Here is a 12803-nt window from a genome sequence, read left to right on the forward strand (position 1 = left end):
TGTGTCTGTATTGATATTAGTATTTTAGATAGATTTGACCGTTACTTAGAATTTAATTTCTGCAATTCCAAGTTCTCTTAGCTTTTCATTGACTTTTTCAAAAGTGTCATCAGGCCCTTTGACTGTACTGCCTTTTACTTTTGGATGCGTGAATATTTCATAATCATTCCCTCCTTCCATTGTCATGTCCCCGAAGAAGAAAATCTTGTCCTGCTTAATATGCTGGAGACAATACGTTTTGTCCCATCCTTTTGGGAAAATATCTATCGATATTTGCCCTCCAATAGATGTTTGCATATTCATCTTATCACACGTATCTTTCAACTGTTCACAGATGTTTTTCCTTAGATTAGACTTCTTGTCAAATTCATTGAACTTATCCCTTTCCTCTTGAGTGCAGGTTCGGCCAATAGGACTCACATTGATCAATGCCTGTCTCAACTCCACGAATGTTCCTCTCTTGATAGGACAGTCGGATTCACTTAGTATCCTCAAAACCTTGTTTATCAAGATCTTGTAATTATCCTCCCCCAGAAATGTAATGATAGAAGCAGCACTGACACGCTCTCTTCCCTTATAAAACAGTGTCCCATTCTCTGGAAACCCGTAGTCAAATATGTCCAGTAGCTCTGGACCTATTTGTTCCTCTTGTTTTGACAGATCTGAACCTCCAACAAAGGCAACATATACCCTTTTCCTTAATTCATTCAGCATATGAATAGACTTCGATGGGGCAGTACGTCTGGAAGGCGACAGTGTTCCATCTACATCAAATAAAAATATCACATCTTCTCTCTTCTTCATTATGGGTTAAGTTATTTGTGAAAAATTTTCCTATTTTAATATAAACAAATGCATACGTCATATCTTTCAAGTATATTTAAATTTATTTAAAAACAATTTATCAGGAAAGAGTTGTGCATGTTAAATGCCCTTTTCTAGTACTGTAAAATGTCAATCAATCAAAAGTGGCTGTTTGCTGGAAAGAAGTGGGTCTGATTGATTCTTGGCAACGCATTCTATTTGTTTCTTTATATGCTTTAATTTGTTTATACATTCTTATTAGCTGATTCTTCACAAAATCAAATTATTCCAAATTTTTTAATCCATGCCAAAAACTATAATCAAGCCGTCTCTTACGAGCATTAATTCCATTGACGTTACCGTTCATAACGAATCGCACACTGCAGCTGCTCCTCTTGTTGAAAGAATGCTACAAGATCCAGATTGTATATTTGCTGCTTACAAAATTGCACATCCAAATGATGGTTTTTTTACATTGAAAATTCAAGGAAATGAAAAGAAGAATGCAAAACTGATATTTGAAGATGGACTAAGATCAATAATAAAAGACATAGACGATCTTATTGGGCAAGTAAAGTTGGTTGAGGAGTAAAAAATAATGATGACAGGTCGAAATATTCAAGATAAATCTTGTTAAAAATTTTATGTTAAAGTTTAAAATTATTTATGATATATTTGACAGATTAATACAAGCTTATAATAGATAAAATTAAGCATAAATATTTAAGATACTATTGGTGCTTTTAGGAATGGACCTATTAAATATAATTTTAGTCATCGTTGCTTAGTGTATTTTCTTCATCAGTCTCGCTGTCTTTTAGATAATCTTCAGTCACAATTTCAGGCAAGGCTATCTCGATCATAACCATTCTTGCAACTGGATCGCCTTTCTTTACAAATACCTCCACTGGGCTGTGGACTAAAGCTCGGATTTCTCCTCGAAAATCAGAGTCTACTAATCCGCCAACTGCATACAAATTGAATCCTTCAATGAGTAGAGCACAATAGTTTTTTGGAAATGCAATTCGGACGCCCACAGGGATTGGCGTGACTCTATTTGGAAGTAAATGCTTGTCTTCTGAGGCGAACAGAATGTACTGATTTACTTTATCGTACACGGGAACTTTTACATCCTCAGAGACTTTTTGGACAGAAAGAATAGACATTGGGGGATATAGAATTGTCATTATGTGATATACAGAAATAGCATATTGAAATGGAGAGATGTTTGAACTAAAGAAAGTGTAATCAATACAAAAACAAATTACGTTTATATTAACTAACGTCAGTTCCTGAATAGCCTATAAACTTCCTACAAAACATATACTCTCATATTAACGATGTTAAAATAATTAAAGTTGTATTTGACAGTTGATAATAGTACGAACAGAAGATAGGCTGCATCTAGCATGTTGCAATAGCTTATTTTATTGACTTTTCTTAGTTGCTTGTGACCTCAATCATTTCCGGAAACTTCTTTGAAAATTTCAGAACTCTGTTGTAAATGGATGAATGGTCTCTAAACAGGGAGAAGTTCTGACAGACCAGTCCACTACTTCTGAAATCATGGCCCTTGTTAATCATTTCAACTGTGTTCTTCAACAAAAAGTTGGCTAATCCAGCACAATAATCCTTATTAGTAGCTGCAAGGACGTCATTTTGATGCTCTAAGAATTGTAAAATCAAATTCAAAGCAAAATACAAGCATGTGGCGATTGCTAATATCTTTGATAGAACTTCGGATGTTGCTTTCAAGTTGTAATTCTTTCTGTCACTGTAAAAATGGTAATTTAAGAGAATGAATATAAGGAACATCACAGGTAATACGATAGACAATCTTATCAAGTATGGGCTGTGATATTGCATCATTTGATACCTAAATGCACCAATCAGGTCTTCCGGTGTATGGTTTAGCAGATCAGAGGAGAAAATGAGTAGCCTAAATGGTTTAAAATATGGCCTTATTGCGCCTATGTAATTCATTGGATTGGTGAAATGTAACATAATTACGCTATAGGGATTGAACTCATGCTCAGTGAAGAACTTTTCAAACTTCTCTTTAGTTTTAGTACTCTCAGATGTGAATATTGATAGGAAAGGCGTCATTTTAGTACATGTATTAAACAAAAAAGGCAGTAGGAAACAGAGACAATCAATACACAAAATACAAACTACTGCTCTTACAAAGACTTTCCAAAGAGGATACTCCTTTGGTGTTGCTAAATTATATGCAAGTGATATGGCTATTCCAATAGACATTATCAGCAATGCCACTAAGACCCACATGCTAGTGCTCTCAAGCTTAGAGGTGATGCTCGGGTGGAGTTTAAGGCTAAGTGTGCATCCAATCAAGAATGCAGACAGCATTCTTTCAATGTAGTGCTTCATATCATTAGAATCAACCATTGTGTTGATAACTGACTGTATTTTGGGATGGAAGACATGGACTAAAAGTAAAATCAATTGTGGTGCAATAAAAGATAATCCAAAGGTGATAAGTCTTTTTGTAAGACTTTCATTAAGTAAAATTCCACCGGTTCCATTTCTATTTATAGAAAATGCATACTTCATCATTTGACTGTCGTTAACAGCTATTGAAATGTTTGATGGTGCAAAATATCTAAAATAGGCCTCATCCAATACAAATGCAGCTAATGAAATTGCAATGCTTACTACTGCAAAAATAGAGAAATTCAATCTATTGATTATCTCTGCCAACTTTACGAAAAACAGGCCAATAGCCCTTGGAAAAAGCAGGTTTAACTGCACTAATCGACAGAAAAGGGCATTCTCCTGCATTTTATTTGGTTCTTCAATGATTTTCTCTAACTTCCCTGTTTTACTTACTTCGGACACTGTCTTTTTGGTTTCTGTTTGATTTATTTCAGTTATTTCCTCAATCCTCTCTGTTTGATTGTCTTGCAATATTCTTCGAGTTTGTTTCTTCTCTAACACCCTCTTTGATCTTTCCGTTTGGCTTTCTATCATTATGGGTAAAAAAAGGAGAGAAAAATATGAAAAATTCTTGTGTGGTTGCACAGTTAATTTTATTCAAATCACATTTTTGACTAAAATGACAATCAAACATTTTAGAATTCTTTTTCTAGGTTTGTTATAATTGTTTATTCAAAGTCTATTTAATAGATTGTGTTAATTTATGGAATCTACCCTTTTACAATAATTTCATTCACAAAACTTTAAAGAAATCAAGTAACACATCAATATGTCAATAAATTTAATCATTCCAACACTAGCGTTGACAAAATATGATGTTCTCGATTTTCAATGAGTTTTATTTATTTTCATCCTTTTGTATTGAAATTGCCTTTCTCCAATCTTTGCACACTTGCTCAAGATTATCCTCCGCCCATTTCAGTGATGTAAACATATCAACATTTCTTCGGTTCATTTCATGGTTCTTTTTTCTTTCCTCTTTTGTCAACTTCAATCCTTGCTCAAGGGCCTCGGCTATCTCCTCAGTATTGCTTGGATTGTGCTCAATACATCCTTGAAGTGTAGCAGATGCACCTGCAAACTGGCTTAAAATAACTAATCCGTGATTTTCATCTTGGCAGGCTACATACTCCAGTGCTACCAAGTTCATTCCATCAGCCATAGACGTTATAAGTATCATATCACTGACCGAGTATATTGCACAAAGTTCATTAAGGCTAACACTATTGAAGAGAAAGTGAACTGGTGTAGATTCAATAGAACCTATCATCCCATTTGTTTTAGAAACAATTTCAGACATCTTTGTGGTGTAGGAAGCATACTCTTTGACGTCTTGTCTGCTGGGTATTGCTATTTGTAAAAGCACTACCTTATCAATCAAATCTGGATTCCTTGCTAAAAGTCGTTGGAATCCCTTCATTTTATATGGCAAACCCTTAATATAGTCTGTTCTGTCTACACCCAGAATAATTCTCTTGCCTGCAAATCTTTTTTTGAATTCTTTAATTTTTTTGATTGTCTCCTCTTCCTTTAGACAATTTCTAAATAGTTCAGGATCTATGCCGATGGGAATGGCTCTAATTTTGTTGCCTACGTCAATGCCTTCACGCTCTGCTGCCTCTCTAAAATTGAGTGCATAGTCGGGCACATGAAATCCCATTACATCGCATTGGCTGATACTTTGGATGATTTCTTTTCTGCACATCAAAGGAGAAAGCAGATCAAATTCACAAAATGCAGTATGTAGGAAGAACATAATCTTGAGAGAAGGCTTCTCCCTTCTGAGAATTTCAGGTACTAACATAAGATGATAGTCGTGTACCCAAATAATATCGTCATCGTCTGATGATTCTAGAATCTTTTTGGCAAATATACTGTTGTATTTTTTATAAGCTTCATAATCTGAAAAATCGAAACATACGTCATCTGGAAATGAATGTATGGTAGGCCAGAGAATTGCATTACAGAAACCATTGTAACACCTATCATTTGTCTCTGGAGAGATAAACACAGGGACTGAGTGAAACTTTTCCCAGCAGTCTTTGGTGATTGTAGCTTTATTTTCCTCAGTTAAGGGTATTCCACTAATATTCCCCATCCACACAAAAGATATGTGCTTTGATAAGCCCTCAATGCCTGTTACTAGTCCTCCTGATGTTTTCTTGTACTTGAATCCATTGTCATCTTCGCTTACTGTGATGGGCAATCTATTACTTACAACAATCAGTTTCATGTCAGGGGTAATGTTCCGAATTTTACTTAAATTATTAACCAGCAAAAAAACAATAAATCCACCAATAAGAATACGACGTATTCAAATATGAAAAGATGGAAAGAGATGGAAAGCTTTTGATTTTTAAACATCAAAGTTGTCAAAATAGAGTTAATCCCACTACATCGTTTTGTAGTTAAATTCACTTTATGCCTTTACATTTAAAACTCTGTTGTTGTTTTCAAAATATTCAAGCTCTCTTTCAGTTTATTGTCAAATCAATTTCTAATTTAAATTGAACAAATGTACTTTAAAATGGTAAGTTTGGGCTATTTTCAATTTATTCTATTAGAATTTCCTCTTCTTGTTTGCCAATCATCCAGTTAGTTGAAATATTGTAAGATTGTAGAATTTCCATATTTCCCTCTTCAACAATTCCTATTTGAATATTGTTTGTTGAACGACAGTCTTTGTAACAAAGAATTCTAAAACACTCTTCCATTAATTTTATTGCATCTTCCTTTTCAAGATTATCCAAGTCTCTTTCCCTGAGAATAGGTAAAACAAAATTGGATGAAAAACTAACTGCAGCAGAGTCTTCAAACCAGAAGTTGCCTTTGGAATTTACAACACCTAGCATTCTCCCTTTGTTGTCTGTGCTTTCAAAAATCTCGTTCTTTTTCTGATTTATTCCACAGACAATTGCAGAAACATTCATTGGTGCTGCTTCACTTCTCTTCTGATAGAGAATTCTCTGAATCATTTTATGAATGCCCTGTGGATCCAGCTTTCTTCCTACGTCTGATTCTATTTCTTGCTTGATAAATTTTCTTAGAAATTGGACATCACTCAAAAGTCCTGAAAATACGATAATGCAATTATCTGTCGCTTTGAAGACACTCTGCATTCCGTAAACCACTTTCATACCGTAGGACGCGCCGGTATCAACAGCGGCAATAACTCCATTCTTATATTTGAATCCAATTGCATTAATCCCAAAGACGCCTCTTTGCATGGAAGGGTTAATGTTGTGTTTAAAACAAGAACAACATAACCATATTCCATTAACTAGCTGTCCTTGTTTTAATTCATTCTTGGATACGTTTTCAATATGGCAGGTTCTTCTCAAGGCTTGGTTGTTGTTTATTGAAATGCAATACAGAATGCAGCGACCTTGGTTCAAAACGTATCAAACTGGTGTATTTTATTGTCATTTACCCATTTGCAAATTAATTAACCTTGTTATTTACTGTATATTTATACATGAAAAATAGACTATTTAGGTATATATTTTTGACGTCAATTGCAAGGTGGTATATTTAAAAGCTTTATACAAAGCTATATTGGCATTCTAGGACATTCAACAGCTTTTATTATTGTATATTTCCTTTATTTTATAAGTTGATATTCATTTTATATTTGTTGGTTATTTACATTCACATTGTATCAATAAAAATCTTTTGATTTGAAGTCTAATTTTATTACTTGATTGATTCATTATACTTGAAACGCGTTTCTGCATTACCAAATAAAATTTTTTCATTCTTTTTTAAATATTTGTTGATACTTTCTCCTATGAATTTAAAGCAATACAGAAAAGAATACAAGGAGTCAATAACCAATACTGAGAAGTTCTGGAGTAAAAAGGCAACAAAAATACTGTCATGGTCCAAGCCTTTTACTAAAATTCATAACAAAAAATTTGGTTCTGACAAGTGGTTTGAGGACGGAAAGCTAAACGCTTGTTACAACTGTATAGACAGGTGGGTATCTGTGTTTCCAGACAAGATGGCTTTGATTTTTGATTCAAACGATGGTGAATCTACCAAATTTACATACAAGCAAACCCTTGAAAGAGTTTGTGAAATTTCCAATCAATTAAAACATCTAAAGAAAGGCGACTGTGTAACTTTGTATTTACCCATGGGTCCTGAAGCTGTATTCTGTGCATTGGCTTGTGCAAGACTAGGTTTAACTCACAATGCAGTATTCGGTGGGTTTTCACCTGACAGTTTGAGACTAAGAATAGATGACAGTAAGTCGAAAATGTTGATAACTCAAGACTTTGCTATGCGTGGAGAAAAAAGAATCAATTTTTTAGAGAACGTAGTGAAAGCTGTTCAAAATTTAAACATTGAGGGTATAGTATTTGACAAACACTGTGAAGAGACTTCTGATGCTCTTCAGTGGTATAACACTCTCAAAAACTTTAAGAAATGGTCTCAACTTGAACATTGCAAGGATTTTGTGCCTTGTTTGAATGTAGAAGCTGAGCATTCGTTATTTTGTCTTTACACCTCAGGTTCTACAGGCATGCCCAAGGGTCTTATACATTCCACTGGTGGATACTTGCTATATGCTGCTTACACCCTAAAAACCGCCTTTGACATTCGAGAAAACGATATCTTTTGTTGCACAGCTGATATAGGATGGATTACTGGTCATAGCTATTGTATTTACGGTCCTCTCTGTTTAGGTATTACTTCCGTTATAGTTGAAGGTGTTCCAACTTATCCTACCTATTATCGATTTTTCGATATTGTACATAAATATAAACTAACTCAACTTTATACTGCACCAACCGCAGTCAGACTATTGAAGAAATACTTTGATACAAATCCACTTGATACATCTTCATATGATCTCACTTCACTTAGGTGTCTAGGCTCAGTCGGAGAGCCAATCAACAAGGAAGCTCACAAATTTTTCTCCGAAAGTTTTGGTAACTTGCACATAGTTGATACGTATTGGCAAACTGAGACTGGTGGATTTTTGATCGCACCAATTGTTGGAGTGAAGAAGGTAAAACCCGAGTGTGCATCTTTACCTATGCCTGGCATTGTTCCTATAATCACTTGTGATGGTTCAATTGCTCCTACTGCTACCTTGAAAGCTGTGCTTATGAACAAAGTAAATGAACTAGGCCAAATTTATATTACTAGGTCTTGGCCAGGCATTGCAAGAGGAATTCTTAACAACAGAAAGCGCTATGAAACTGCATATTTTTCAACACCTTTTTATTTCACTGGCGATGAAGGTCTTATAGATCAAGATGGTGATTTTTGGATTCGTGGAAGAGCTGATGATGTTATAAACGTGTCAGGGCATAGAATTAGTACAGCTGAAGTTGAGAGTGTAGCATGTACCAATGAAAATGTCGCTGAAGCAGCTGTTGTTTCTGTTTCTCATGAAATTAAAGGCCAATCTATGATCCTTTTTGTTGTTTTGAAGAAAGATGATCCAGATTACGAAAACAGCGTGAAAGAAACGGTTGCAACATCGATTGGTGGGTTTTGCAGACCTGATAAGGTGATTGAATGCCCAGGAATTCCTAAAACTGCCACGGGTAAAATTATGAGAAGAGTTTTGAGAAGTTTGTTAACGAATTCAGAGATAGGAGATCTGTCTACCTGCATCAATATTGAATCAATTGAGAAGCTTAAACAAATTATGTTGAGCGCAGCGGTTGTTAAGCAGATTGATTAAACCTTTTTCGCATAAAAAGCATATACCACTCATTATTTTCTAATACACTGCGCCATTTACTATTTTTAATCAGAAAAATAATGCTATTCAACTGATTTAATAACTTAAAATTGAATAATATATTACATTATTACAGCCCTTAGTTGCTAAAATACTATACATTTTTAACTGTATCCAATTATTTAATTCCTTGGAGTATTAATGTTCATCTTAACTTTTCCCTTCATGTCAAAATATCCCATTTCTAATCTCTTCATATATTTAGCTCTAATGGATGCTCTGCCATTCTTTGCCTTTGGTTTTATCTTCTTTGGGCAAACAGGTGTGTGGCTTCTAACTTTACCAGCTCTGTTAATTGAGATTGCTGTAGGCATATGGGTAAAAATTTTCAAACAAATTTAAAAGGAAGAAAATATCTAGTAAGCTAATACAATACAGTGCATTTTTGCTTTGTGTTGTTAATAATCTAATTGATTGAATTAAACTATAAGTTTGTAGTAGTGTGCATTGACAATCATTAACATTTGAAACATACAAAAAAACACATTCGTAAAACAAACAAATGACAAACTATACAATAATAGAACAGATTCTTAAAGATCTAGATCTAAATGATGTAAGGGAGTCAGAACAGGCATATATTTACTCTGTTTCTGGACCTGTTGTCGTAGGATGCAATATGGCTGGATGTGCGATGTATGAATTGGTTAAAGTTGGATCATCAAGACTACTTGGAGAAATAATCAAAATAGATTATGATAGAGCAACCATTCAGGTTTATGAAGAAACCTCTGGTCTCTCTGTGGGTGATGTTATCTATAGAACTAAAAGACCATTATGTGCTGAACTCGGGCCAGGTATCTTTGAAAATATTTATGATGGAATACAAAGACCGTTAAGAGATATTTCACAAAAACTCTAAATCCATATTTATTCCTAGAGGAATTGATATGCAAGCTCTGGATAAGAAAAAAGTATACTATTTTAAGCGTGCGGATAATTTGGATAAAGTATTTCCAGGCGATGTACTTGGATTTGTGGAAGAAAATAGTTTGATTACTTTAAAAATTCTTGTGCCTCCACACATATCTGGAAGAGTGCTATATTTTGCAGAATCAGGTGAATATACACTTGAGGATGTGATTTGTGAAGTAGAAACAAATAAAGGATTGGAAAAGGTATATATGTATCACAACTGGCCCGTTAGAATTCCAAGACCAATCAAAGAAAAACTTTCTCCAGAAAATCAGCTCTATACTGGGCTTAGAGTATTAGATTCACTATTTCCTTGTGTTCAGGGCGGCACGACTGCTATTCCAGGTGCATTCGGGTGTGGTAAAACTGTAATATCTCAGTCGCTATCAAAATATTCAAATTCTGACGTTATTGTTTATGTTGGTTGTGGAGAACGAGGGAATGAAATGAGTGAAGTTTTGATGGATTTTCCGAAGTTAAAATTGGAAGGTAGTGGTGAAAGCATCATGAAAAGGACTGTTCTTATTGCAAATACTTCAAATATGCCAGTTGCAGCGAGAGAAGCATCGATATACACGGGTATAACACTTTCGGAGTATTTTAGGGATCAGGGAATGAATGTGTCAATGATGGCAGATTCAAGTTCTCGTTGGGCAGAGGCTCTAAGAGAAATTTCGGGTCGACTAGCCGAGATGCCAGCAGACTGTGGATATCCAGCATATCTTGGAGCTAGACTTTCGCTATTTTATGAAAGAGCTGGTCATGTACAGTGTTTAGGAAATCCAAACAGAAAAGGATCTGTGAGTATAATTGGTGCAGTGTCACCGCCAGGAGGTGATTTTTCTGATCCGATTACTACCGCAACGCTTGGAATAGTACAGGTATTCTGGGGACTTGATAAAAAGCTTGCACAGAGAAAGCATTTTCCTTCAATCGATATAAATGTTAGTTATTCTAAATACCTAACACAACTATGGCAAAAAGAATCGAAAGATGATCAAGAATATACAAAAAGTGTTGTGAAAACCAGAGAAATTTTACAATTTGAAAAGGATATAGAAGAGATTGTTCAGCTTATTGGAAGAAACACGCTTTCAGAATATGAAAAAATGGTACTTGATGTTTCCAAGATGATAAGAGAAGATTTTTTACAACAAAACAGTTATTCAAGTCATGATAAATACTGTCCGATTAGTAAAACAAAACAAATGTTGAAAAATATTATTTTATTTTATGAAAAATGCACTGATTTCTTACAATCAAACCTCAAATCATGGGAGGAACTCAAAAAAGATGTATCTGGTATATATTATGATCTAGTACAAATGAAGTTTATTGCAGTTAATGAAGAAATGCTGAGTAATCTTGCATCAATACAAAACAAAATACTGGAATATTTTAAATAAAAATGTGTGTTTGATAACAGTATTTTTCATACTATTAAAGTATATCAATACTTTGTTATTATAAATATAATAGTAATATTATGGTATTGTTTTTATTCGAACTTCTCATCGCCCTTCAAATGCGAGCTTGTGTACTTGGTGGAGGTCCATCAGGAATATTCGTCTCTGAGTATTTGAACAATCGTGGAATTGCTGTTGAGTTATTTGAAAAAAGTAATACGTTATTGGGAAACTACAAATATGCTAGAAACAAAATTGATCTTCTCAAGAATTTGAATGCAACTGTTCATTTGAATTCAGATGAAAACGCCATCGATGATTCAAAATGTGATATTTATGTTATTGCAACTGGTGGAAAGCAGAAAGAATTGGATATAGAAGGAAGTAAATATACTTTGAAAGCCATGGATGTCATTAAGAATTATTATAATGATGATGCTATTAATGATAAAAGAATTAAGTCTTTGTTGAATAATAATGATTCAAATGTGTGCATTATTGGGATGGGAAATGTGGCCTTAGATTTGGCATATTATCTAAAAGATAAGGTCAGTTCAATAACAATTTTAAGCAGAGGTGATCTTTCTAAAGCCACATTTGATAATCATGTAATGAGAGAAATTATAAACTCAAATATTTTTGAAATTAATATTATTGGTAATTTTGAAAAAGCTGGTGATAGAAAAACACAAAAAAGATGTGAAATGCTAAGGAATACAGACTCAAAGATCAGAAAGCTGGTGGCTTTTTTACAAAGAATGTTTTTTGGTGTATCTAATCCACAGTTAAATTTAATTTTTAATACATACCCACAAAGTATTAAAAAAAATGGAGATCAAGTGGAAGTATGTTATTCTGTTAATAATGAATTGAAGAAATCTGTGTTTGATGCTGCTATCAGCAGCATTGGTTTTATACCCAACTTACCAATCATAAAAACTGCTAAGCCTATGTACTATACTGGTTGGTGTGTAAATTCAAAGGGAAACATTGGAGATGCAATGGTAAATGCTAGAACCACAGTTGACAATATCATAAAGGCCAATAGTGTCATTGTTTGAGTAAGTTAGGCATTCCTATCATGTTGTGGCTTACATATTATTATATTTATACTAATAAGCTAGGAAAGTTGAATTTTTTTAGTCTTGAATTTGAGAAACTCTTTTAATCCACTACCAAATTTACGTGTATCCTGTAACAATACATAATTCATGAGTACTGTTATGATGAGAATGTCACTGAAAAGATACATGAGTACAGCTTTAGATTTTGGATGTCCTTCTTTCGATATAGTTGTAAGTGAATACCAAACCATAACGCCTATTGCCACTGGTATTTTCAGAAATGATAGAGATATGGCAATTTTGCGCTGAGTTCTTGATTCCTGATTGAAGCTTACAGATATAAATAGTTGCTGGACAAAGGTAAGAATAGTAAAGCCAAATGCTAGAGAGCTTACCGGTAAA

The 12803-nt window shown here is 34.1% G+C and overlaps 11 protein-coding genes across 11 annotated transcripts; 4 read left to right on the forward strand and 7 right to left on the reverse strand.

Annotated features, from left to right (window-relative positions):
• Nucleotides 1-45: 45 nt before the first annotated feature.
• On the reverse strand, nt 46-804 carry VICG_01104 (HAD hydrolase, family IIB; the record flags this gene model as incomplete). Its single annotated transcript, XM_007604488.1, has 1 exon — nt 46-804. The coding sequence occupies one exon, from the start codon at nt 802-804 to the stop codon at nt 46-48; it is 759 nt and encodes a 252-aa protein (XP_007604550.1).
• A 770-nt stretch (nt 805-1574) lies between these two features.
• VICG_01105 (uncharacterized protein) lies at nt 1575-1970 on the reverse strand (the record flags this gene model as incomplete). The annotated part of the gene is made up of 1 exon (XM_007604489.1): nt 1575-1970. One exon carries the CDS (start codon nt 1968-1970, stop codon nt 1575-1577), a length of 396 nt encoding a protein of 131 aa, XP_007604551.1.
• Nucleotides 1971-2244: 274 nt separating this feature from the next.
• Nucleotides 2245-3792, reverse strand: VICG_01106 (uncharacterized protein; the record flags this gene model as incomplete). Its single annotated transcript, XM_007604490.1, has 1 exon — nt 2245-3792. The coding sequence occupies one exon, from the start codon at nt 3790-3792 to the stop codon at nt 2245-2247; it is 1548 nt and encodes a 515-aa protein (XP_007604552.1).
• Nucleotides 3793-4096: 304 nt separating this feature from the next.
• VICG_01107 (alpha,alpha-trehalose-phosphate synthase (UDP-forming)) lies at nt 4097-5491 on the reverse strand (the record flags this gene model as incomplete). The annotated part of the gene is made up of 1 exon (XM_007604491.1): nt 4097-5491. The coding sequence occupies one exon, from the start codon at nt 5489-5491 to the stop codon at nt 4097-4099; it is 1395 nt and encodes a 464-aa protein (XP_007604553.1).
• A 319-nt stretch (nt 5492-5810) lies between these two features.
• Nucleotides 5811-6485, reverse strand: VICG_01108 (uncharacterized protein; the record flags this gene model as incomplete). Its single annotated transcript, XM_007604492.1, has 1 exon — nt 5811-6485. One exon carries the CDS (start codon nt 6483-6485, stop codon nt 5811-5813), a length of 675 nt encoding a protein of 224 aa, XP_007604554.1.
• Nucleotides 6486-7045: 560 nt separating this feature from the next.
• On the forward strand, nt 7046-8956 carry VICG_01109 (acetate-CoA ligase; the record flags this gene model as incomplete). The annotated part of the gene is made up of 1 exon (XM_007604493.1): nt 7046-8956. The coding sequence occupies one exon, from the start codon at nt 7046-7048 to the stop codon at nt 8954-8956; it is 1911 nt and encodes a 636-aa protein (XP_007604555.1).
• A 182-nt stretch (nt 8957-9138) lies between these two features.
• Nucleotides 9139-9330, reverse strand: VICG_01110 (uncharacterized protein; the record flags this gene model as incomplete). The annotated part of the gene is made up of 1 exon (XM_007604494.1): nt 9139-9330. The coding sequence occupies one exon, from the start codon at nt 9328-9330 to the stop codon at nt 9139-9141; it is 192 nt and encodes a 63-aa protein (XP_007604556.1).
• Nucleotides 9331-9518: 188 nt separating this feature from the next.
• On the forward strand, nt 9519-9878 carry VICG_01111 (uncharacterized protein; the record flags this gene model as incomplete). Its single annotated transcript, XM_007604495.1, has 1 exon — nt 9519-9878. One exon carries the CDS (start codon nt 9519-9521, stop codon nt 9876-9878), a length of 360 nt encoding a protein of 119 aa, XP_007604557.1.
• Nucleotides 9879-9906: 28 nt separating this feature from the next.
• VICG_01112 (uncharacterized protein) lies at nt 9907-11337 on the forward strand (the record flags this gene model as incomplete). Its single annotated transcript, XM_007604496.1, has 1 exon — nt 9907-11337. The coding sequence occupies one exon, from the start codon at nt 9907-9909 to the stop codon at nt 11335-11337; it is 1431 nt and encodes a 476-aa protein (XP_007604558.1).
• A 119-nt stretch (nt 11338-11456) lies between these two features.
• VICG_01113 (uncharacterized protein) lies at nt 11457-12398 on the forward strand (the record flags this gene model as incomplete). The annotated part of the gene is made up of 1 exon (XM_007604497.1): nt 11457-12398. One exon carries the CDS (start codon nt 11457-11459, stop codon nt 12396-12398), a length of 942 nt encoding a protein of 313 aa, XP_007604559.1.
• Nucleotides 12399-12457: 59 nt separating this feature from the next.
• VICG_01114 (uncharacterized protein) lies at nt 12458-12803 on the reverse strand (the record flags this gene model as incomplete). Its single annotated transcript, XM_007604498.1, has 1 exon — nt 12458-12803. A coding segment is annotated over one exon (346 nt), but the record flags the coding sequence as incomplete, so codon positions are not given.

This window comes from Vittaforma corneae, assembly GCF_000231115.1.
Source record: "Vittaforma corneae ATCC 50505 unplaced genomic scaffold supercont1.8, whole genome shotgun sequence".
NCBI lineage: Eukaryota > Fungi > Microsporidia > Nosematidae > Vittaforma > Vittaforma corneae.